Source organism: Sebastes umbrosus, chromosome 10, assembly GCF_015220745.1.
Source record: "Sebastes umbrosus isolate fSebUmb1 chromosome 10, fSebUmb1.pri, whole genome shotgun sequence".
Classification (NCBI taxonomy): domain Eukaryota; kingdom Metazoa; phylum Chordata; class Actinopteri; order Perciformes; family Sebastidae; genus Sebastes; species Sebastes umbrosus.
In genome coordinates, this window is record NC_051278.1 from 25,770,043 (window position 1) to 25,792,627 (window position 22,585).

The 22,585-nt window shown below is 42.8% G+C and overlaps 1 protein-coding gene and 1 long non-coding RNA gene across 5 annotated transcripts in view; one reads left to right on the forward strand and one right to left on the reverse strand.

Moving 5' to 3' along the window:
* The window catches only part of tp53bp2a (tumor protein p53 binding protein, 2a), a 34,900-nt gene extending 14,297 nt beyond the window's left edge, over positions 1-20,603 (forward strand). For 2 of the 4 annotated variants that reach the window (XM_037782018.1, XM_037782019.1), the window contains exons 3-21: positions 1,045-1,192; positions 2,290-2,403; positions 4,598-4,668; positions 5,998-6,099; positions 7,313-7,487; positions 7,653-7,834; positions 7,946-8,110; positions 8,353-8,391; positions 10,042-10,089; positions 11,514-11,697; positions 14,329-14,451; positions 14,641-14,762; positions 14,885-15,296; positions 15,949-16,787; positions 17,544-17,681; positions 17,895-18,028; positions 18,767-18,933; positions 19,091-19,290; positions 19,389-20,603. In XM_037782018.1, coding sequence (XP_037637946.1) covers positions 1,045-1,192; positions 2,290-2,403; positions 4,598-4,668; positions 5,998-6,099; positions 7,313-7,487; positions 7,653-7,834; positions 7,946-8,110; positions 8,353-8,391; positions 10,042-10,089; positions 11,514-11,697; positions 14,329-14,451; positions 14,641-14,762; positions 14,885-15,296; positions 15,949-16,787; positions 17,544-17,681; positions 17,895-18,028; positions 18,767-18,933; positions 19,091-19,290; positions 19,389-19,430 — 3,405 coding nt within the window. In that variant the 3' untranslated portion in view covers positions 19,431-20,603. The remainder of the gene's footprint in view (positions 1-1,044; positions 1,193-2,289; positions 2,404-4,597; positions 4,669-5,997; positions 6,100-7,312; positions 7,488-7,652; positions 7,835-7,945; positions 8,111-8,352; positions 8,392-10,041; positions 10,090-11,513; positions 11,698-14,328; positions 14,452-14,640; positions 14,763-14,884; positions 15,297-15,948; positions 16,788-17,543; positions 17,682-17,894; positions 18,029-18,766; positions 18,934-19,090; positions 19,291-19,388) is intronic. The other 2 variants (XM_037782020.1, XM_037782021.1) reach the window with 2 other exon arrangements.
* Positions 20,604-20,827: 224 nt separating this feature from the next.
* Positions 20,828-22,034, reverse strand: LOC119495501. Its single transcript, XR_005208502.1, has 2 exons — positions 21,326-22,034; positions 20,828-21,294 (listed from the first exon to the last, which is right to left on the reverse strand). It is a non-coding gene; the product is annotated as an uncharacterized LOC119495501 (long non-coding RNA).
* Positions 22,035-22,585: the final 551 nt, after the last annotated feature.

Here is a 22,585-nt window from a genome sequence, read left to right on the forward strand (position 1 = left end):
AGGAATGAGGGCTGGGAAACAGATACTGCTATCACACACACCCCTTTATGGTAATCTGATGCAATTTAAGATGTCACCCTCACGTCTGAATAATTATTCTGGCGAGCTTATTAGTTCGGACCTAGTAACATGTCCGTATCACTTTCAACACGATACAAATCTGAAATGAATGTTGTCGGATTAACGTAAAGGCTGCAGCAGTACAAGGTGAAACATGCAGAGAGAGAAAGAGATTAAATGCATGTCTTGTACCGCCTCCTAAAATGACTGCAATAAATGTGTTATCTCAATCAATAATAATCTGGCCAATAGTCTATCAGTAGTGTAATTTCAAAGGTGGTGGCGAGTTTCCCTCGTGCTCACGATGGTCATTAATGCTTCAGTGACAAAATAAGTTTGAATTGTAAATGTGCTGCCATGTTTGAATAAAGCTGTACGGAACAGAGATAAGAGATAGATATAGAGGAGTAATGGCTACCTGAGCAATGAAGTCTCTCTCCGTCTGTGTGTTGTAATTCAAGCTTCTCTGTGCTTTGTTGACATAGCCGGGCAGGCCGGCCACACATGCACATTTTAGTGCATGTTCGTGCATGTGTGTGCCCCACTGGCTAGCTCACGGCCGCCGCTCTGCACTGCTCTCATACGGCTGTTAACACCGTCCCGAGCGACGGCGCCATTGCGGAAGCGTAGCACTAGCACCCACCTTCCGGTTCCCCCCCAGGTAAACACTGTTAGCTCTGTCAACAGTATTGCCGTAGTTTTCACTGTTAACACTGTTAGCTGCGAGCCGCCGGCTCAGCCGCCGCCATGTTGAGAGCCATGGGGAGGCAATAGAAATCGCATTTAGCACCATTAATGTAAAGTGACCTATGTCTGACTGACAAAACGCCATCACTTAAACAGATGAAGCCAACAACGTTACGTATTCCATGTCTGTAAAGGGCACGTTAAGCACACACACTCCTTTTATCTTATGTTGTTATTTAACTTCTCTATCTAATCTGCCTCTCTCTCTCTCTCTCCCCCCCCCTCCCTTGTCCCCAGATGTTCCTGACAGTATACCTCAGTAACAATGACCAGCATTTTACTGAGGTCCCCGTTACCCCGGAGACACTGTGCCGGGACGTGGTGGAGTTGTGCAAGGAGCCGGGAGAGGCCGACTGCCACCTGTCTGAGATGTGGCGTGGATCTGGTGAGTGACGGTGCTAGTTCACCCAGTGTTACCCTTACCCTTTCCCATCTACACACAATGAAGAACAGGAGATTTTCCGTCACATGTTGTTTTGGTTGTGGAATATTATGGATGTATCCCAAGGGACAGGAGTCAGTGTGCAGACACTTGTTTGTCTTCCTTTTAATTAGAGGGAAATTGCTTTTCTGAAGTAGACCATATATGGAGATTAGCTGTGTGGTCAACTGCTCGGTGATTTCTTTTTGAAGGGCTTATCTCTTTTTGGGCCTGCAATGCAAATGAAGCAGAGCCCATAATCCCTGTAACAAACAGAGGCACTCAGACATCTCCCACATCTCTCAGGTGGGAGGAGGGGGGGGTCGAGATTTCATGCCTTCCCCCTTTTCCCCATCTCTGAGAGTCAGGAGGTATTCAGAATCAAAACTCAAGGAGCCAGGCTTCGTAGCTGTTTCCATGGTGACGTTGCCGTAAGAGTGAAGAAAGTGCCAATTATTGTGTTTGAGTACTTCCACAAGTAGTCTGAAAAGATTGTCTCATTTTGCAGCCATTTCTCTCTGCAGACAGACCACTGCTGACTCTCCTTGAAAAAACAGCAGTGGCATTTTGCATCATATTTAGATGTAAAGCTATTAATAACCTGAACATTACATCAGTCTGCTGATTTGTTTTGCAGTCATGCCATTATAATAGATCAGTTTCATTGACCTCTACTTGACTGTAATGTGTCAGTCCATTTGTGTAATGAAATGGTCTTAAGCAGGTTGAAGAAAATGTCTGAGGAATGGATGATGAGCCCTTTGGCTCAGTACCAGCCAGAACAATTGACAACACACATCACAGTTGTTTTCCCCGAGGTCATTACTCAGAAAGATCAACTAGATGCAGATGGTGCCGGTGAAAGTGTAGGCCTGCAGTGTCAGGCTAGTGCTCAAACAGGATTTTATTAAGCAAACTTCACACGCACATTTGACCTACATTGGTATTTTCACGTGTTTTTTAACTGTGTCAAATTAAATGTAATGATAATGTAAATATAATTATGGCTGTGTTTTCTTCTCACACCTGAGCGCTGATGTATTTATGTATTCTGTCTGCAGAGCGAGCTGTAGGTGACGGGGAGAGGATGCTGGATGTGCTCCAACGATGGGGACAACACAGGGCAGAGGTGCGCTTCTTTCTGCGTCACAATCGAGCCCCTAGCAGAGAATCTGGTAAGTGTCTATCTCCAACGCACAGCCCAACTGCACATACAACAGACAATGAAGCAGGAGCAAGGGTTTCTATTAGGTCTGTCAAAGTTAACGTGATAATAACGCTTTAACGCAAACTTGTTTTAACACCACTAATTTCTTTAACGCATAAAGCAACTTGCAATTTTTAGGTTGTATGCTGGCTCCATCTTAAAGATAGAGTGAAGGTACTGGCATCATATGAAACTAGAAAACTTAAGGAATCCATTGGCATCAACCATGCTAGCTTGTCGCAAAGGAGGCTAAATAACGCTCCAAAGTTTTGCAAAATTTTGGTGAGGAAAAACTGGCATGGCCATTTTCAAAGGGGTCCCTTGACCTCTGACCTCAAGATATGTGAATGAAAATGGGTTCTATGGGTACCCACGAGTCTCCCCTTTACAGACATGCCCACTTTATGATAATCACATGCAGTTTGGGGGCAAGTCATAGTCAAGTCAGCACACTGACACACTGACAGCTGTTGTTGCCTTTTAGGCTTGAGTTTGCCATGTTATGATTTGAACATATTTTTTTATCCTAAATGCAGTACCTGTGAGGGTTTCTGGACAATATTTGTCATTGTTTTGTGTTGTTAATTGATTTCCAATAACAAATATACATTTGCACAAAGCAAACATATTTGCCCACTCCCATGTTGATAAGAATATTAAATACTTGACAAATCTCCCTTTAAGGTACATTTCGAACAGACAAAACATGTACGATTAATCGCGATTAACTATGGACAATCATGCAATTAATCGTGATTAAATATTTTAATCGGTTGAAAGCCCTAGTTTCTATGGTCACTTCTCTCACATCACGGCGGAGTCATGGTTTGAAGGCAATCCCCGGAGAAAAGACATTTGACACCAATATAGTAAACTCCAGAGATGCCTGTAGCCTCTAAACGTACACACATCCACTCTGGCGTTAAAAGGAAATTTACGTTAACAGCCTGTTGCGAGTGAACCAGACGACCTCTCCTCTTACACTGCAGAGGTTTGGAGGTGGTACTGCCTATATCCAGGAAAGGGTTTTACATTAGCAGGCCTCAAATCCTCGAACAAGCCTCATTTAGCCGTACTGTTGGAGGCAGTCACATCGTCATAAGCCTGTTACTTTTCAGTTTTCTTAGGAACACAGAAAACTCTAGTATTTTGGTCGTGCGCTATCCTCTCAGCTCCCAGTTGCGTAACTAAGCTCTTTTACCCCTCACAGCTTGAGTCTGGCCCAGGGATTAGATGGCTGTTTTCCCTTCCTGTTATCTTAGCCTGCTCTTGTTTTCCCACACTGTTAGCATAGCTCGGCTCAGTGTTTGCAGCACAGTTCTGTATTAACTGTTTCTGTTACCATACTTTTAGTAAGGACAGGTACATTTGGTCTCCTGTTTCTGTGCTGTTAATATTATTTATGGGAATACTGTTGTACTCGGCCCTGCCTGGAGTACCTAGAAATGTTCCCACTTCCTGATGCTGTACAGGCGTGTTCTTTCTCACTAGGTCAGAGAACAAATGTATTCTCTGCTGAATTGACCTAGCCAAGTAATCTCACACTCTAGTCACTTATTGTGCCTTAGCACGGTGTTATGTTCAAACCATCACTTAACCAGCGCATGTATTTAACATGCATGCTGTATGTCAAGGGTCATCTAAAACCATTATGCAAGCTAAAGGGCTTTGGTCCCCCCCCCTTCCCCCCCGCCTTCTCACTCTGAGCTGTCAAATGGCATGGTTGGATATAAGTGCATTCATGTACACAGACAAGCACATACACACACAGTTGTGGGACCCTCCGCCAGACGGTTATGTATTAGGTTAAATCCTGAGATTACTGCAAGTCACAAAGAACACTGATCCCAGTTGTTTCCCAGAGGAGCTAAGATCATTCAGCACTAGCCGGTCTGTTTTGCCTAGCCGTCTACTGATGTACAATCTCCTCTGCAGCAAGTCCAGAGGAAGCCGTACAGCGTATACCCTTGTTTTTCAGAGACAGTGACAGGCAAAAAGGCAAGGGGGAAGTTCCAGTTGTTTCTCACAGTTGTCTGCTAAGGCCAATAGTTTGCTCGGTTTGCTGTTTCTGGGTTTGGACTAAATGGAGGCAGTCGCCTCAGATGAAGATCTGCAGTAGATTGTGATGTCTGATGGAGTCTTGTGTCTCGTTGGTTACTCAGGTGGGTCAAGAGGCTCAGACCAGAAGAGGAACGGAGTGAAGGGTCCACCAGACAGAAGAATGGAGAACGGGGTGAGTTTGAATGTCTTCTTTTTAGACAATTTGAAATACGTTCAGCAGGATGACATATTTTACCTGAGCCAGTTAATGACAACACCTTATCCATACGTTTGCACACTCAGTTATTTTTAATTTAAGAAGAAGAACAAAAGCCCTGGAACTCATTTATATAGTTTTTTTTACTGCACCTCATTGGAATAACATTAGAGTTACAGTCATAGCTTCCTTTGCTCTTTGCAGGTCGAAGATGTTTTCGCGCAGCATCACCAAGATATTTCCATTTGTACTTTCATTTTCGTCATTTGGGTCATAGATTTTATTATTAACAAATTCTGTGACCTGTTTTTTTTTGTTTCCTTATACTGAACAACAAGCCAACTTGGTGATTTGCTAAAGGGTACTAATTAATTCAATTCAAAAACACCCTGCAGTGTATAAATGAAAAATTAATCAGTGCATCATAACATGGACATGACTGTTTATATAATCATCAAGTTGAGAATGTCACTTGATTTTAAAAAAAAAAGAAGTTGTACTATGAATCCTGAAATCACAAAAAGGCCTACACTGGTCCTCTACTGAGGGTTTTGATGGGAAGGTAAAGGCATTGCTCCACTAATCTCCCCACATGTGTTTGTTTTTGCTTTTGCTGCTTTTGCGTTTCTGACTTCAAGGCTACGCTTGTTGTCTTGTATAGAGTGCTACAGGAATGAGTCCTAAAACCCTTAAATGACACCCTTAAACTTCCGGTTCCCTCGTCTCAAAGTCAATGGGTTTTTTTTAATGGGTTTTTAGTTAGATGCCTGAAATAAGGTCTGTAGTTAACACAAGCGTAAAATATTTTAATGTTTTGTTCTACGACATAAAATACGTTGATACCTATACATGAATTTTGGAGTCTTTATGTGTCTTAAAAAAGGCGGTTGCTAACAAGTGGCTAAATGAGACTTCTAAACGTCATCACACCGACTCGTTAGCCTTTACAGCCTCGTTGTGTATACATCGTTCATGCGACCGTGGTGTAATTCATTTATAGCCTAACGTTAGCTTTTTACGTCTGGCGATTGCATTCACACATCAAAAATCATAAAAATGGTATTCATTTGTGAAGATTATCTTGCTGAACAAAACGTGTCTGTACCCTAAACGTTTGTTTGCCACAGAGTTTATTTTCTGCAGTAATCCAAAATCCAATTGAAAAATCCCATTGTCTCTTTGTCGAGGGAACCCAGGGCGATGCTAACTTCCTGGTTGGCCCACAAACATACACCGTGTATTACAACACAAGATTGAATGTGTTTTCTTTTCTCGTCCTTTTTCCCTCTTTTTATCTCTTCCCAGGTGGCGACACCCCGGATGGACATGACGCTGGCCGAACTACAAGAGATGGCTGCCAGACAGCAGCAACAAATAGATGCTCAACAACAGCTCCTGGCCTCCAAGGTGCGTAAAGACGGAGAGCAAGATGAAAGGGGAGATGGGTACTGTTAGAGAAATGGATGGATTCAGGGGATGAAGAGGTAGAAGTGGTGGAGATGAAAGTAAAAGCCAGAGGAGGAGAGACAAAATAATGGAGCAAGATTAAAGAGGAGGTTATTGGGAGAGAGTGGGGAGATGGTACACAAAACAAAGGTACTAAAGTGCTAGCGCACTAATGGAAATAGAGATGCTAAGTTAGAGTGCATGTCGTGGTTGTGATGGACAGGTTAGATGAGTTGTGATGGCTGTAGGTGTAGTGTTTATAATTTGAGAAGCCTGAGACAGCTGCCTGCTTTGGATTCTCACTGCACACGACTCACCTGGTATTTGAAGATCTCTTTTTTTTCTTGCTTAGAACTTGTTTCTCATTTCGCTCAGGATTTATTGGTGAAGGTGGGAAAGACATTTGACAGAAAACAGGCGTGGTATAATTAAATACATGGCTGACCATTTTTTCTCCTACGCATTTTTTGTTTTTTGATGAGGCACGTTTAAATGTTTCCGTTCTGCCGATCCACACATATGTACCGTATTAAGATAAACTTTTCTCTTTCTCTTTTGTTTAAATAAATATGCTTAAAAATGCCCTGCAGGCAACCTGTGTACTTGATCCACTTTAGCATTCGGATTCAAACAACTATTGTCTGAGGATGGTTTAGCGAGCCAAGGAATGTAGCTTCATGCAGTCGTGTACACTTACAAGTCAGAAATACACGTCAAGTAAACAAACATGCATTACCATTATCACACATCCCCTGGTACTGTTCCGGATACAGACTGTGTTGTGCTATATTAGAACCTGTTTGGGAGAGCTCTGTCGGGCGTGTAGCACACTGCGTAATAGTTCAAGACTGACTATTTGTTTTGAACATTTAACACTGTTTAGCTCCACAGAATGTTTTTCTTAACCCATATTTTACCAGGCATGTTGAAATACAATGCATTCCTTACCGCTTTCAGGAGTTACAGGGGGAATCATATTCATAAAATCAGCCCTTGTACTGTTAGCCTTTAACATCTTACCAGAGTGTGTAGTTCAGTGCCTTGCCTGAGGACACTTGGACAGCATACTTTGCCATGGATTACTCATAAATGAAAGTTAACAGGGATGTGTCTGTTTCATAAGTTTCTGACCTTTGCTCCATGTGCCCTTTCTCCTTCTCCTTTGTCTCTCCAGGAGCAGCGGCTGCGCTACTTGAAGCAGCAGGAGCAGCGTCAGCAGCAACAGGCCTCTGAGCAGGAGAAGCTGCAGCGCCTCCGAGAGAACATCGAGAACCAGGAGACTCGGCTCAAGAAGGTCCGGGCCCTCAAGGGCCAGGTGGAGCAGAAGCGCCAAAGCAATGGCAAACTGGGTAAGCTCATGGAGTTAGTGAATTTTATGAAGTGATGCCTTCTCGGAATATTGTATGACTGGACGCATGGAACATTTTATTTATTTTGACTTTCCTGTCTTCATGATATTCTCTCTCTCACCTCCCTGTCTCCATCATCTTCACACACCTTCTCTCTACCTCCAGTGGAGGAGATAGAGCAGATGAACAACCTGTTCCAGCAGAAGCAGCGAGAGCTAGTGATGGCTGCCTCCAAGGTAGAGGAGCTCAGCAGACAGCTGGAGTTGCTCAAAAATGGCAAAATGGACAACTTCCATGACAACCAGACCTCGGTGGCTGAACTAGACCGCCTCTACAAGGAGCTACAGGTATGCAGAAATAATATTGACTAAAATAAATGCAACACCAAAATATTTATATTTGCTTTAAATGAGCATCTCTTCTCTTTGTCCTTGTGTCTTGTCCTTCTTGGCGGTCAGCTGAGGAACAAGCTCAACCAGGATCAAAACTCTAAGTTGCAGCAGCAGAGAGAGGGCCTGAACAAGCGCAACCTGGAGGTGGCTGCAATGGACAAACGGATCATCGAGCTCCGAGATCGGCTGTGGAAGAAGAAGGCAGCGCTGCAGCAGAAAGAGAACTTGCCTGTAAGTATTATCACATCACAACAACATAAAAAACATTCACATAACCTGATACAGTACCCCGTCATGTGTCATATTTTGTATTTTGTGAAAGGTGTCCACATAGCTTTAATTGTTATTGTGACTTTAGTCAAGAAGACGGTATCATTCATATCTGCAAATAAGTGATGGAAATGGTTTTGATCAGAGCTCCCCCTAGTGGCCTCACATTAAAGGATGTTTGTATCTCTCTTTACCTCCGGAAGCCTCAGATGCCCTGGCATCCAGAGCTCACCCATGCCAACGTAAGCTATCTCCCGTGTGGGAAAACCTAGTGACCCCCTCACTCGAAGGAGTCCACTCCTATCCGTTCTTTTTCCACTCTTTGATCTCTCTGTCTAAGACAGCTGGTGGGGATTGATCATTGTTTCGATCATGTCACAGAGTTGCATCTGAGTTTACGCTCTCACTTCTTCACTCAGCTGTCTTTTCAGTCCCCTTTTGGCAGAAACAACTCCTGAAGATGAGAGGGGAGTAATGAGTGCAGGCTGACATCTCAGACAGGCAGGAATGTCAGGGGAGATGCTATCTTTTTTGGCTGCACAAAACAGGAAAAGGCGAATAATCAGTTTAGTACAACCGTCTACTAAAAACATTGGCTTTTCAAAACACATTTGATGATAAAAGACATGGCGGGATTCAACACATCCTAGAAATTAGCAGGCTGAATAATCCAGTCTTTGTACTAGCGGTTAAAGTTTTGGCCGCCTGGTGTCTCCTCTCTCCTCTTCCCTGTAGTTGTTTTGAACACAGGTTGCCATGGGACTGTAAATAAGAGTCAACAGACTTGTGAAGAAGAAAAATTAACATGTTCACTGCTTGAGGTTGAATGCTTGTGTATGGATAGCAAAGTCGTACGGGTGGCCTAAAAAGAAAACCTAATCATTCTGATTAGATGATGGGTGATTTCATGTTTTTAGCCTCCTATAAACATGAGTCATTTTACTCTCTCCTCTACTCAGTAATTTCTTTTATAATGTTTTCCTGATCAGATCAACTTCCTCTCAGACATAATTAAGGCGTCTCATTGGCCTTCACCATTAACTTTCTTTCTTTCAACCAAATTAACTTTCAACCAATTAACCTCAAAAGATTGTTTTTCGTTATATAATGCTGATTCATAACTTTGTAATGCAAATCACACAGCTGTTTGTATTCAGTGCCATCAGATATTTATATGTTATAGATGCAAAAATAGCCTTAGTTTTCTGCATGTAGTGTTTACTTAGCAAATGCAGTGTACAAGATCTAAAGAGACCTATAAGTAAGGAACATGAATAATAAATGCTATATTGGATATTAAACATATCCCTCTGAAGCTCTGCTGGAAGCCCTTTAGATAAAGTAGCAACTTGCACCCTAATCCAACTTTAAAGAAGCCCAACTTCTGTTTAGATGTCCCTTGACATGAATAATAAAGTAGGAACCGAACAGAGAAAGGTGTGTGTTTGTATTTGCGTGTGTGTGTGTGTGTGTGTGTGTGTGTGTGTGTGTGTGTGTGTGTGTGTGTGTGTGTGTGTGTGTGTGTGTGTGTGTGTGTGTGTGTGTGTGTTTTAGAGATGAAGGCCTGAATAGGCCCTAGTGAGGAGGTGATTTACCCACACTCCTGCCCAGAATCATAATGAGTGGGCCTTTTTCACACTAGCACAAAGACACACTCCATCCAAGCTGCTCTGTCCTCCAACCAAACAGCAAGCGTCTGGCTGACATCACCCAGCAAGCACGTATGACCACACTGACTGAAGAGAGGTAGTCTGAGAACTGCCAGCCCAGAGTCACCCCGCTACATCTTAGTGACAGGAAACACTTAGAAAAGGCTCATATTAGATTGGTAAAAAGGGGATTACTTGGTATTTTGAACTGCTGTTGCATGTTTGTGCTTTTGTTTTTTCAAGAATGGCTATCCTGGTAAAGAGAGGGCTTCAAAAGACACTCATCTTCAGGTAACTAAACTAGTATTGGAGCGGAATAAATGCATCTCTTTTCTTTCTGATCTCTTCAGTATGACTTGATACATCAGATTCCATTTTTGCTTCAAACCCTTGACGGGCAAAGTGAGCCACATCTTGTTTTAAAGGACAGCTTGTCATAATGTCATCAGCAGGATAAGTTTTGTTGATAAGTTGAGCTGTATTTTGAAAGATGGTTTAAGTACTTAACCCTAGTTTAAAGTGAAAGTTGATCAGTCTGTTTGTTGGGTTTAGAAAGCATAACAGCATTTAATTTCTCTTGTAAAATGTTGTATCTATGACAGAGTTACTGACTTCAAGATTTCTCTAATTACGCCTCAAGCTAAGGCATTAAGCTACAGGATTTAAGAGGTCATAGTGTCAGTGTGGATTTTTCATCACCTGTCCAAGGTGGAGAACCCACACCTATCCCAGCTGCTTTAAAATCACTACATGATGTTTTCTAAAAAAGCACCATGCTAATAAAATGAGAGGGTATGAATATTTAATAAATCAGGGTAAGCTAAATCTTTATAAATCAGCAACTGTAATCCATGCGTTTTTCTTGAAGCAATGTGGTTATTCAGTAGTAACTAAACCGAGCGATTGCTAAGAAATATAAATACCAGTGTGAGTGGTTCAAGGCAGGGCTCAGAGGATGGCGAGGTTGGTCTGTCATTCCAACATTTTAGGTCCAGAGTAAAATATCCCAGTTACTGTTTGGTGGATTGCAAATTTGTTGCTTCATGGTCCTCAGAGAATCCTGATCAAGCCCTACCAGCAGGTCTAACTTTCCTCTTGTCCCAGACTTCACTTCATGACAGTTACACCTCAAAAACTCTGTCGAGTGTCTAACTGTAGTGCCCATTCTGCTAGCACCACCCACAACTTAAAAAAAAAATGAAGACTGCTTTACAAATCTTTGAACACTTCCACGCTAACCAGAATAAATCCTTTTGATTTGAGTAACAACATAGCCCAATCTGGCACCACCCTCAGGCCACAGTTTACATTTTAGCCTCTCTAGTGTGAAGGATCTAAGAATAGTAAAGTTCTCTCACCATTCTTCATCAATCGCACCATTTTGTTCTTTGTTTTATAATGAACATTACAGCCTCAGACTTTTAGTGTTGTTGATTAGTGCCTCAGTATTAACAATCATTTCAGCGTGCTTTCTGTGATACTCAATTTATATCTATATCTATATTATCTATATCTCAATCTCAACTGTTTTTTTGTATCATTAATAAAAAAACATCAGATACAGTTATGCTTAGCATTTTGTCATCCATATCCGACTGTCTGAATAGTGTGTTCTCTCTTTCTGCTGTCTATTATCTATATTTCAGATTACTCTCACTGACCTTTGTTGCTCTAACAGCCTCCTCTTATTTTCTTTTATTTATCTTCTTCTACAGGTGCCCTCAGATGGCCAAGCTGGACAGCAGTCAGGTCCGTCTCGTGTGGCGGCGGTCGGCCCATATATCCAGTCGTCCACCATGCCCAGGGGCCCAGTGAGGCACGACCTGCTTGTGAAACCAGCCTACCCAGACGGCACTGCCACCCTTCCAGCCCACGACCCACAGAGCAAGGCCAGCACAGGTGAGCAGCCAGAGACGAGGTTCAAGGCTCAATAATTTATTACCGTGTCAATGAATCTTTAATTGGAATTTGTCTTACGAGGGGTAGACGAAGACAAAAACATTACAACAAATACACATCAACATGGACATGTCAAAAATACTCTGGCAAGATGAATAAAACATCAGCATAAACATGAAAATACTTTTACAGAGCAAATTAAAACATGCGTGTCTGGTGCATTAAGAGACCCGCTAGGGGATACAGTTTAAGTTGAGTTCATGGACTGAACTGATGATGAGGAGTTAAGGGCCCTCACTGCCTCCGGATACGTACTATTACAGAAACAAGTAGTTCTGCTCTTAATACTACGCAACTTTTTTTCCTGAAGGAAGAGGGACAACATGCAATGATTTTTGATGATGCATTCACTTCCTTATTAAGCTCCTTCCTGTCATCGGCTGAGCAGTTTCCATACCACAATGTGATAGAGAATGTGAGAAAACACTCTTTAAAAATCACACATCCCTGCCTTTGATACCTTAAACTTCCTGAGTTGTCAACAGCCTGATCATTGATAACTAAGGGCTGAAGCTCATCTGTGTTTTGGCGGAAGTCCACAACCATCTCCGTGGTTTTGGAGATGTTTTAAGGTTAAGTTGTTATGAGCACAACACTCAACTAGTGAGGAGACTTCCGCTCTGTAAGCTGTTTCGTCATTACAAGAGACCGGACCCGTCATAGTGGTGTCATCTGCAAATTTGAGGATGTTCACCTCTTAAGACTCCTCAGCTACTGTTCCCTGTGTTTCATTGTGAATGTCATCATGGAATTTGGTATGTCTTTTTTTATCTAAATGTGACAAGACTGTCCTGCCTCCAGCAGGAACAGAGGAGTCTGGGACACCTGCTGGTTGCGATGTCACTCTGAGCTCAGAAGGTAGCTAGTTACCTCCTGGATATGGTGTGTTGTGATGAGCGTGACCTTTGGACTCTTTCTTCCACACTCCTCACATTTTCTGAAGAACTTTTGATTTGTTTTGCAGTGAGTGAACCAGTGTTTTTTTGATTGCCACAGCGTGTGTCTCTTTGTGCCAGTACAGAGTAAGCTGTTGTTACACCAGCAGCACCCTCTTCCCACTGACTTCGTTAGCATTTGTGCTGGAGGGGAACGAAGTCTGGCCCAACCAGTGACGGACCTGAGCAACATATCCCGCTTAAAGATATTCTTTGTGCCATCCTCTTTCTCAATAATTCTTTGTCAGGCGCTCCATCTCTAGTCTCGCTCACTTAGCCATAAATCAGTCCCCCGGTGGATAGTGGGCCAGCAGCGCGCTTTTATGTTATTAAAAATGAATGATCCGACACCAAAATTAGTCATTACAAAACAACAGCAGAAGGGGACCCCCCCCTCCTCCCTCATTCCCTCTCTCACCTCCTCATCAGCTCTTGTTTTCCTATTTAGAGCAATACAGGAAGTGAAAGTAACAGGTTTTTTCCCAGTCTGTCATGATGTTGCACGCAATTATTTCTGCATGCTGAGTTGATGTGCAGTATGGGAAGAAGAGAGATAGGGATGGGCGGGGAGGCAGAGGAATCTGCTCTTAATATACACCCGTTCCCAGCTCTTCTCTAGCAGGGACGTTGTGCATAGTATCAGACAGGCTCCTGGGGGTCGTGCTGGTCTCTGCGTGGCCCCTCTGGGGGGGGGGGGCCCGGCCTGGGCCCAGCCAACAGCGTGTCTTGAGCAAAGGGAGATCTGGAGCTCTAAGGCTACTTTGTTTTTCTTGTCTTTTTGAATGCATCTTCCTCAGAAGCCATGTTCTTGCTTAAGCCTCTGAAAGAGCTGCGGGCTAAGAGAAAAGGTACACACTTGTGTTTGTTTGTGTGTGTGCTTCTCAAAGGCTTTGTTTGGTTGTGTTTATTTTTCACGAGAGTGATTCTCTCTGAAAAAAGATGAGATATTTTCATAATTTCCTAGCTGGATCTTTGGTCCTGTTTGCTTGTTTTGCTGCCGTTTGTTAAAGCGTGTTTGTTGAGCTTTCCCTTCAGCTCTTTTCCTGCCGCTCTAAATGGGTCAGTTGGAACAAATACATAACCTTCAGCTGAACTGACATTCTGCGTGGATTCTGACCAACCCAATCAGGTCTCGTTTGCAAAATGAGTGTGTGTGGGTTTGTACGGTGTATTTGTACAACACCTCTTGAGAGGGAGCATTTAACTGCAGTCTGCAGGCACTGCGATGGAAATCATCATGTTTTACCATCTTTGACGTGATGCTAATCTTGCTAGTTGCAAGAGCCCCATGCTTTTGTAGCTCTTCTGACTGTGGATGTCTGCGGACATGCATGGCCACTGGCTGGGTCTTAGTCAGTCAACCAAAACAAGAAATGATGAATAACGAGGGAGGCAAAATGCTTAAAAAAATCCATGATTGTTTGCTCTGTGTGACCCTGCATAACACACAGCTCTGTGAACTTTGTGTTTATCTGGATAAATAATGGCTGAAGCTGGTTTCCACTATGTGTACTGGTGCTTTGTTTTATCTTTATTTTTATGTACAAATTATATGGTACATGCTCACATATAAACACTCTCTGCCTCTGTTTTTTTTTTTTTGCCTTCTCTCCCTCCTCTCCTTTGGGTCCTTCAGGCCTTCAGCCATCCAAGCTGGCAGACTGGGGCTCTTCAGGTCCAGAATCCAACACCAACGGTCATGGTCCATCTTCAACACTGCCACGAATGACCTCTCACTCCAAATCTAACACAGAGCAAGGTAAGAGACATGACCACATGCAAAAACCACATGCACATACAGCCTCTCCCTTCCTGGGACTGTGACAACAGTAATGCCACAGAACAAAAGCTTTCCAACGGGGCTTTTGTTCTGTCTTTCAATAAAATCACACTGTCTGAAAAACGAGACGAAACTGACTACTGCCTTTTACCTGTGGTTTGTGTATAGACGAGACGGAACTGAAGAGGGACAGGAAGGTGCGTCCATTTTCCATGTTTGAGCCAACGGAGGCTCCCGCCACCTCCCTCCGCAAAAACCAGAGCAGTGATGACCTGGTCAGGGACGCTCAGGTGAGAGGGAATGGAAACGCTGTCCTTATATCCTCACAAGAAAAAAAAAATCTCTGTTTATTAGCAGCAGAAATACACCCTGGCATCTAATTTGCTCCCTCTCTCTCGTCTCATCCCTCCAGTCTGCTCCCAAAGCTCCAGTCAAGGTGCCTCCTCCCGTTCCCACCAAACCAAAAGGCCCCAGTGTCGTGCCCTACGGCAAACCAGGTCTCAACACGGGTACCTTCCCCAAAGCCAAGCCCCACAGCCAGCAGCCCCAGGCTGCCCAGGGCCGCACCCCTCTCCCACCCTCACAGAGCCAGACACTCCCTCTACCCCCCAAGCAGGACACTCCACCTGCAGCCACGGTACGGCCCTTCACCCCAGAGCTGCCCTCCTCCAAAGACGCCAGCATGAGTAAGCCCCAGACCTTAGCGGCCAGCTCCATTTACTCCATGTACACGCAGCAGCCTGGCTCAGGGAAGCCCTTCCACCAGCCGGTTGTGCAGGGAGCTCTCAACAGGTCTCAGAGCCGCACCAATGGATTTGTCAGTGGTAAGAGAACATCCAGCTGTAACTTGAACTTGAACATTCTCCTTTACACAGTGCATTTAGATAGTTTACATGTAGAAATAAAAAGGTCACACTTTGAATTAAACACACAAAATCAAAGAGAATACGTAGTACAAATGTCAATCTTCAGGTGTACATATCAGTTTCTCATATATGAGTATCCTTTTGAGTGGAATGAACACTAAATCTGAAGATTAACTCTGGAGTGAAAAAAACAAGGTACGACTATATCAAATCTAAACATAAGAGTCGCGATGTAAACAAGGGTGAAGAATTACTATCTTGTGTCACTCGAGAGATATTCACCGTAAGGTAAATCTGACAACAACTCAACAAGAAAATATTCACACGCCACTGACCAGAGGAGCAGCTAGAGAGGCTAAGCCATCTGTTACATCTTCCCTTTACAAACGCAATCACCATACGCAACCGCACCTGCTGCTTCTGACTGGAATTGTGCAAACGAAATGGAACAAATTTTTCTCCAGCCCTGAGTCTGTTCTGAGTATTTTCATGTAATCCACGCTAGTATACAATATCATTTTGCAAAGACATTTAAGAGAAACAGAGCAAAAAACAGGTAATTAAATGAGAGACCCCCCTTCTGACACTTGTTTCCTATCTTTGTTTGTAGTGTATGGTAAACCAGTGATCCCCGGTGGAGGATCCCTACATCCAGAGAACCCTTACATGGACCGCCGCTCCCCTGGCCTAGAATATGAGATTGATGGAGCCCACAATGTGGGTCCCAGCCCGTCTGAGGGCCCCCAACCAGAAACAGAACGCATCCCCCGGCCCCTCAGTCCCACCAAGCTGCTTCCCTTCATTTCCAACCCCTACAGGCATCAGAGCGATGGCGACCTGGAAGCCCTGAGGAAAAAGCTCTACAACGCCCCGAGGCCCCTGAAGAAACGCAGCTCCATCACTGAACCAGAGGGTCCCGCGGGGCCCAACATTCAGAAACTCCTCTACCAGAAGACCACACTGGCAGCTATGGAGACTGTGACCACACCAACCACTCCCACCTACGCTGGGGAAGCAGAGAAGGCGGCGGAGGGCTCACATGTTCCAGGCTCTCTGAGTGGTGCAGAGAACCACCCATCAGAGACGGGACAGATTCTGGAGGGAGGGCATCTTCCATCTCACATCCCCAGTGCTAATGTCCTCGTTCCAGCTCCTGCCGAACAGACCAAACCACCTTCAGCCATCCCAATGAGAGAAGACATTATCCCCCCGCCTCCCCCATCCCACCCAGCCCCCAGACCAGATGACGCTCTTTTCCCACCGCCACCCCTTGCTGGCTCGGAGGACGCAATGGTCAACCTGCCGCCTCCACCTCCAGAAGGCTTCCTGGAAGAGTTCCCCCCATACCCACCACCCCCGTACCCCAGTGGAGCAGAGCAGGACAGCTTGGGAGAGGACACCTTTAACATGAAGGCACCTGAGGTCACCGGCCAGGTCACTCTGCCACCGGTATGAATCACCGCCGTAAACTGCTGAATCACAAATATTATTTGGCTCTCAGTTATCTTTGTTTGTGTCACCACAGTCTACAGATTCTACAGTATAGATTATGTGCTTCTGTGCTACGTGTGCTTTTAAATAAATCCCTTCACATGTTTGTTTGTTAGTCCCACAGGGGGAGGTCATGAGTTACATCTAGTGCACATTCTACTTTTTAATGACCTGCCAGTTAACAGCAGTGACCTGGTCTGACGTTATATAATTAGATAATCCTTATCAAGTACTGCTATTGTTTCTGGAGAAAATGGGCCTCTTTCTGCTTACTCTAAGCGGATACCAAATCTTTTTTTTCCCGCATTCTGTGTTGTAAATAAACGCCACTGTACATGTTCTAATTGTTAAGCCCTTAGTGAAACTTATTAAGTGGGTTTATGGTGAGGTTTTACCCCAAAAGGACAAACCAATGAGAAATAAGAATTATGACCCATTTTCCCCTTTTGTCACCTCCATTTAAGACCCATTTGGTTGCATAATCATGGTTTTAGATAAGTGAATTTGTTTCTGGCTGAACTGAATTAGCAATGCTCTTAGAGCTGGAAAACAAGTCCCTCCTCTTCTCTCAGTCCAGACTGAACTCAACAGAGTGTGGACAGACCTCAGGATGAGACTCTGCAGTCACATCTTGGATTTAACTTTTCTGTTCTCTGTATCGTGATGGCTGTTTAAGATCATTTGTGTGACACACAGTTATGATTGTGTCTTTAGGGAAAGAGGACCAACTTGCGCAAGCTCAACTCTGAACGCATCGATCACAACATGAGAGTGAAGTTCAACCCACTGGCTCTGCTGCTGGACTCGTCTCTGGAGGGAGAGTTTGACCTGGTCCAGAGAATCATCTATGAAGTAAGACATTTTTTTCCACTTTAAACATTTCCAATGTATTATACATTGTTTAAAAAAAAATAATTATAAAAGTGGTTTCTTTGGCTTGTTTTTCTGCCGTGTTAGTCGGCCACCATCATAGAAGTTTAGATTAAAATATCTAAAAGTAGTGATTATATTTCACAATTTGTGAAAATTAAACTCCCTTCATCCCTTGTGATTTCTCAATCACAGGTGGAGGATCCCAGTCTGCCCAACGATGAAGGAATCACTGCTCTACACAACGCTGTCTGTGCCGGACATACAGAGATTGTCAAGTTTCTGGTTCAGTTTGGTGTCAATGTCAATGCTGCTGACAGTGACGGCTGGTAAGTTCAAGTTCACCGCTGACATGGTCGATTGTTTTTATGCCTCCGTGCCGGCGACAGTCGTAGTCGGAAGCATTATGTTTTTGGGTGGTCTGTCCGTCCGTCTGTCCGTCCGGTCCATTCTTGTGAACGTGATATCTCGGGAACGCCTTGAGGGAATGTCTTCAAATTTGGCACAAACGTCCACTCAAGGATGACCTGATTAGGTTTTGGTTGTCAAAGGTCAAGGTCAATGTGACCTCATGTCCGTCCCATTCTCGTGATATCTTAGGAACGAACGGCTTTAGTGAATTTCTTAAAATTTTGCACAAACTTCTACTTGAACTCAAGGATGACCTGATTCAATTTTAGTTGTCAAAAAGTCACTGTGACCTCACAAAACACATTTTTGACCATAACTCAAGAGTTCATATCCTAATTATGACAATTTCACACAAATGTTTAATAAGATAAAATGATGAAGTGCTGACATTTTGGACAGACATGGATGTAAACTGCAACCTGATTGCTTGGCGGAGGCATATAACCGCGAGGCGGTACATCTAGGTTACAACTCAACTCTGAACATAATCCTTCAGTCTGAGCTGGTTAATAACAGAAACCTGATAGTGGCTCCAACTGCAATCACCAAAATCCAGTCATTGAATGAAGTATTTCACTCTATAGTGTTTCTCATCTCCCTTTTCCTCTGTTCTTGCCTCCTCTTCCTCTTCCTTTCTCACCCGCCCTCTATTGTAGGACACCGCTTCACTGTGCTGCATCCTGCAACAATGTGCAAGTGTGCAAGTTCCTGGTGGAGTCTGGTGCGGCGGTGTTCGCTATGACTTACAGCGACATGCAAACGGCAGCTGATAAATGTGAAGAGATGGAGGAGGGCTATACCCAGTGCTCTCAGTTCCTCTATGGTCAGTGAAAGCTATGTTTTTTTTGGGGTTTTTTTTGCTACATGCTTTTGTTCCTTTTACTGTTTTGATTTTCTGTCCAGTGTCTATGTTTATGTCAAAAAATCACTACTCTTGGAATCTTTTTGTGCTTATTATTTTAAATCTGTTTTCCTTTTAGGTGTGCAAGAGAAGATGGGCATCATGAACAGGGGGGTGGTCTACGGTTTGTGGGACTACAATGGTGAAAACTCAGATGAACTGCTGTTCCGCGAGGGAGACTGCATGACCATCGTCCGCAGAGAAGACGAGGACGAGATCGAATGGTGGTGGGCGCGCATGGGCGACTCCGAGGGGTACATTCCCCGCAACCTCCTAGGGGTGAGTCCAGAGTCACTGAAACCGTAATGATGACGAACGTGTTTATTTTATGTACAAATGTGCATTGTTGACATGTCTTCTTGTTGTCTCTTTTACAGCTCTACCCCAGAATAAAGCCAAGACAGAGAACCCTGGCTTAAAACACTAAAGACCCCCGCACATTCCAGTCTGCCAGAACTCTCCAAAACACACGCACACACGCACAGGCTTTAACAGACTGGGGAAGAGGTGGACACTGTTGAAATGAAGAGACAAAGACAGACCAAACAATATGAAGGATCTATGAACTCTTTCTGGCACTTTTTTTCTGTATCTACAACAGAGGGATTCCCCCTCACTTATTTTTCCAGGCCACACTGTGTACTGCGTACTTAAGACACTATTGGCATTGTTTTCCTTCATTCCACTGTTTTTGTAATTAGTGTCTGAAACTATTTCTAAACTGACAGAAACTCAAATGTTGGGATGTAAATGGAACAAGCAGTATTTTTATTGCTAGACAAGTAATTTTTACACTTTTGAATAGTCTTTTAAAACTTGTTTTTATGGGTTATTTTCTAACACACTTGGGGCTCTGCATTGCATGAGGTGAACCAATGGATGATGATGCTTTTCAAATGCTCTGTTACCATGACAATCTTTGGGGGGCCTGTTTTCCGTCATCTGTGTTGAGTGACAGTGCCTCTGTATACCTGCACTGGAGGTGTAAAGTTTCAGTTGTGACCACCACTGTTCTGACTAAACAAATGAGATGATTGGTGAAGAAAAAAAAGAAGTGAGGATGAAGCTTTTGATGATCTATTGCTGTTCGTTCTGTGGTCTATGATACCCAGAAAGCCAGTCTGCTTTCCTGCATTGGCACACGGTTGAGATGCCACAGATACTGTGTATACATGTATTTCTGTCATAAAAATTAGTGAAAATTTACCGTAGGAATGATATCATTATGAAAATGGACTTTCAAGCTCTTTAGAAGCCCTTTTGACCAGGAATGAGACGTCATGCAGTATGAATTTAATATTTTATTGCAGCCATTTCATGACAATATAATAATGAAAGAAGGCAAACCTTGACTTTTTGTAATAATCAGTAAGCAATATATTGTAAAGTCAGAGACAATTCCTCAAGTCAAATAAAAAAATAAAAAAGATGGAACTCATTCAATAACAGTTCCCAAAACCCATCACATATCTCTCTATTCAATGCAGATGTATTTATTTTTGTTACTTTTTTCTTTAGCCCTTTTGTCAGAAGTATAACCACAAATGTACTGTAGTATTTCAAACATTTACAATAAAATACTTTGTACTAAGTTTATATAGTCTTCTTGTTTGACCACGAATGCAGAGTTTTATTCCATTTTCTCATCATTGTGATAAAGGTGTGTGGGTCTCCATGCGTATTGTTTTTATACACAATCTTTGCTGCCCTCTGCTGGACAGAAGGTGACGCTTTCACCTCCCAGAGCATGAATCCATATAAAGAGTGAGGTGTAGGAGCAGGTTATAAAATAGCTATTAGTGGTAATGCATCTTAATCTCATCCAGCCCTTTTTTTGTTTATTTGACAATTCATTTTAAAAAGACACTTACATGGTTGCAACACCAATGTACATGCACAACTAAAAGAACATCAAGGAAAACACAAGAAAGCCACAGGACTTATTTCCATTGTGGCCCTCGCTTTACTTAGATCCCACGTCTATATTTTTCCCACTTGTCAGCGCTGAAGAAGAAATAAAAGTTCAGGGTACAGTTAGATCAAACCATTTTCCAAAGTCGGAAACTTGACAAGAAAAGAGTTGTGTTTGGACCCCACTGATCACCGCTTGCAGCTATGTTTAACATAATTGTTGTTTAACTTATAAATATGATTTAGTTTGGTTTAGAAAAGTGTTGATTTCAAACAAAAAAATAACATTTTAACATGTCAGTACATCCAAAAGATGATAGAAAAGATATCCGCACACTTAGATCTAAGCAGTATTTCACTTTATTCTAAGACCTTCCTCAGCATACATGATTCAACAATGGACAGGCTGGTAGAAATAACCAATCCCATTCTAATCATTGGCAGTATGCAGTACACATGTCAGTGCGTAAAAGTAGGCTACTGTAATGTGGACAAACAAGAGACAGATGTTTTTAATTACACAGGTGTTGCATATTTCATTAATTATGCATCTGTCAAAGCCAGTATAAACTAACATTATTAACACTGGAGACTACTTTCTGTACTTGATGAAAAAGCAAGAGATTTAGGACATTTCATCTTTTTTCTTTTTTTTTACTAGGCTACTTCCCAAGAATAATTACAGAAAAACTAATTTCCTTTTAATCACCTCACTCAAAATGAGAACAACAAGCATGGTCCCAACAGAGAGTAGCAAGAAAATGAACAATTTAAAATATAGCGGACTGTAATCTAAAGCACTGTTCCTGATAAATAACAGACAAACTTGGCATTGCTTGCTCACACTACACCATATGTGGATGTGAAATCAACACACACAAGCCCCAGAAGGTAACTGTATCTTAGCAGGGAACTCAGGACAGGTTTAAAAAAGTCAAAATCAAATCTCTATAGAGTAACTCTATCTACTATATTCTGTCTAACGACTTACAGTTTTAAAGGTTCTAGCTACTACTACTACTACAACTATTACTAATACCACTACTGTTTCTGCTGCTGCTCCTTCTGCTACTACTACTACTACTACTACTGCTTCTGTTCCTACTGCTTCTACTACTACAGCTGCTGCTCCTTCTGCTACTACTACTACTAATAATAATGTCTTGTGAACAGTTTTTTCCACTTATATCTTAATGTTTGATTGAAAGACAACTTATAATGAAGCAAATTGCATTCAGTAATAGTAAATGGAAACATTTACTAGTCATTATATTATACATTTTATACAAGGTGAAAATGTATCAGCATGACATACAGTATGCAAGGTTAACAGTATTTCATTTCTTTATTAAAGCATGTGTATCAAAAGCATTCATCATATAAGTGGTGTGTAACAATATATACATACTTACAAAGTTTATGTCATCACTGACGTTGTTGCTGCCGTGTTTACTCCTAGATGGAGTGCTAATGGAGCAGCTGCATAGCCTGGCACTGATCGATCCGAACTCCATTCAGAAAACAAGCATTTTAAAAGTTATTTGCTTGTCGTCTTACGGACAGACCCGACTAAGCATTAATTCAGACTGTTTACTAATCGGCATCATTATGTAGTTATTTCGGCTTCACTTTTGATCCGTTTACAACGTCGCTGCCGTATTTA